The sequence below is a fragment of the Nematolebias whitei genome, chromosome 9, assembly GCF_014905685.2.
Source record: "Nematolebias whitei isolate Nwh7 chromosome 9, NemWhi1, whole genome shotgun sequence".
NCBI lineage: Eukaryota > Metazoa > Chordata > Actinopteri > Cyprinodontiformes > Rivulidae > Nematolebias > Nematolebias whitei.
The window spans coordinates 51,587,703-51,589,108 of NC_056506.1; the positions used below are offsets into that span (position 1 = coordinate 51,587,703).

The 1,406-nt window shown below is 49.4% G+C and overlaps 1 protein-coding gene across 1 annotated transcript in view; it reads right to left on the minus strand.

The window, feature by feature from the left end:
• Positions 1 to 267: 267 nt before the first annotated feature.
• LOC119414342 (E3 ubiquitin-protein ligase TRIM63) overlaps positions 268 to 1,406 on the minus strand; it is a 13,191-nt gene continuing 12,052 nt past the window's right edge. Inside the window, exons 5-8 of the mRNA XM_037681435.1 lie at positions 1,050 to 1,283; positions 937 to 959; positions 606 to 730; positions 268 to 527 (exon numbers count right to left, since the gene is read on the minus strand). Of these exons, the coding sequence (XP_037537363.1) occupies positions 268 to 527; positions 606 to 730; positions 937 to 959; positions 1,050 to 1,283 (642 nt within the window). The remainder of the gene's footprint in view (positions 528 to 605; positions 731 to 936; positions 960 to 1,049; positions 1,284 to 1,406) is intronic.

The following is a 1,406-nucleotide window of genomic DNA, read 5'->3' on the forward strand; positions in this document are numbered from 1 at the left end:
ACGACCACACTGTGGTCATGTAACCACATCGAGTCACGTGACCACACAGAAGTCATACGACTGCACTGAAGGTCATGTTGCTTTTGCATGACTTCAGTGTGGTCACACATCTGCACTGAAGGTCGCGCCATGGTAGCGTGACTTCAGTGTAGTCGCGTGGCTACACTGAAGTTACGTGATAACTTTGAAGTCAAGCAACGGCACAGAAGTCATGTGACGTCTCTGATTTCCCAAGAGCATTGTGAAGTCACATAACCTGTAATATTTTCACACCTGAAGGGAAGGTCTAGTGGAAGGGAGTGGCAGAGATGTCATGGCCTGACTGAACGATGATGCAGGGGACTGGGTGGGGCTCTTTGTCTGTGCAGTCTCTGGTGGTTTCTGAGGGGGTGTGGCTAAGCTGAGAAGTGACAACGAAGGCTGCTGATTGGCTGCTGCAGATGGTACAAGCTGCTGTGACTCAGACGGACTTCCTGTCTCTGCCCCTCGGAGCTCTGCTTCTTCTTCACTGTCCTCATCTTCATCAGCTAAAGGAACACGCCTCATTAGCGCTCTGAATGATGTCAACATGCTGCATAGTGATGGTCAGGGAGGTTGTTGTTTACCTTTGATGAAGTCGATGTCCAGCAGAACTCTCCTTTGATGGTCAAAGTTAGCCTTGAAGTGCTCCATGTTCTCATAACCAGGCTGGACTTTATCCAGGTGAGATGTGTCTGTGGCCTGCACCAGTCTGAGCAGGGGAACACAATGCTAACACGTCAAACACAACAACCAACGAGTGTGGCCCAGAAATACTTAATGCAGAGCTCTCAAAAACAACAGCACATGAACCAATAAATGAACAAACCAACAAGTCTGAGATGTCATGCTGATGAAAGCAACGCTGACATTCAAACAAGAAACAGAAGCCAATCAAAAACAAGAGAAGAGCCTCACCTCTGCAGCAGAGGTTTAGCCGACTGTGGAGGATGTTCAAACAGAAACTTTATTAACAACATGAACATGAATGCACCATTCAGGGTTAACGTGTGTGCTGCATTCAGGCTTACCTGGAGAAACACGGCCATTTCACATTCATCCAGGTTTTGGATGGCGGTCTCTAGCAATTTGATGCTTCCATTCAGGTACTCACTGTACTTCCTGTTCAGACCTCGAATATAGTCGAGCTTCTCCTCCTGCTCGCCGTTGATCCTCAGTGTTAGCTCCGCCTTCCTCTCCTCCAGCAGCGAAAACAGGTGGTCGAACACCTCACACACCTGGGATTTCTGCCGGCGACCGTTCTCCTGCAGAGACACGTTCTCCTGTCAGAGGGACATTCTCCAGCAGGACATTCGCCTGCAGACAGATGTTCTCCTCTCAGAGGGACGTTCTCCTCTCTGAGGGACGTTCTCCTCTCAGAGGGACGT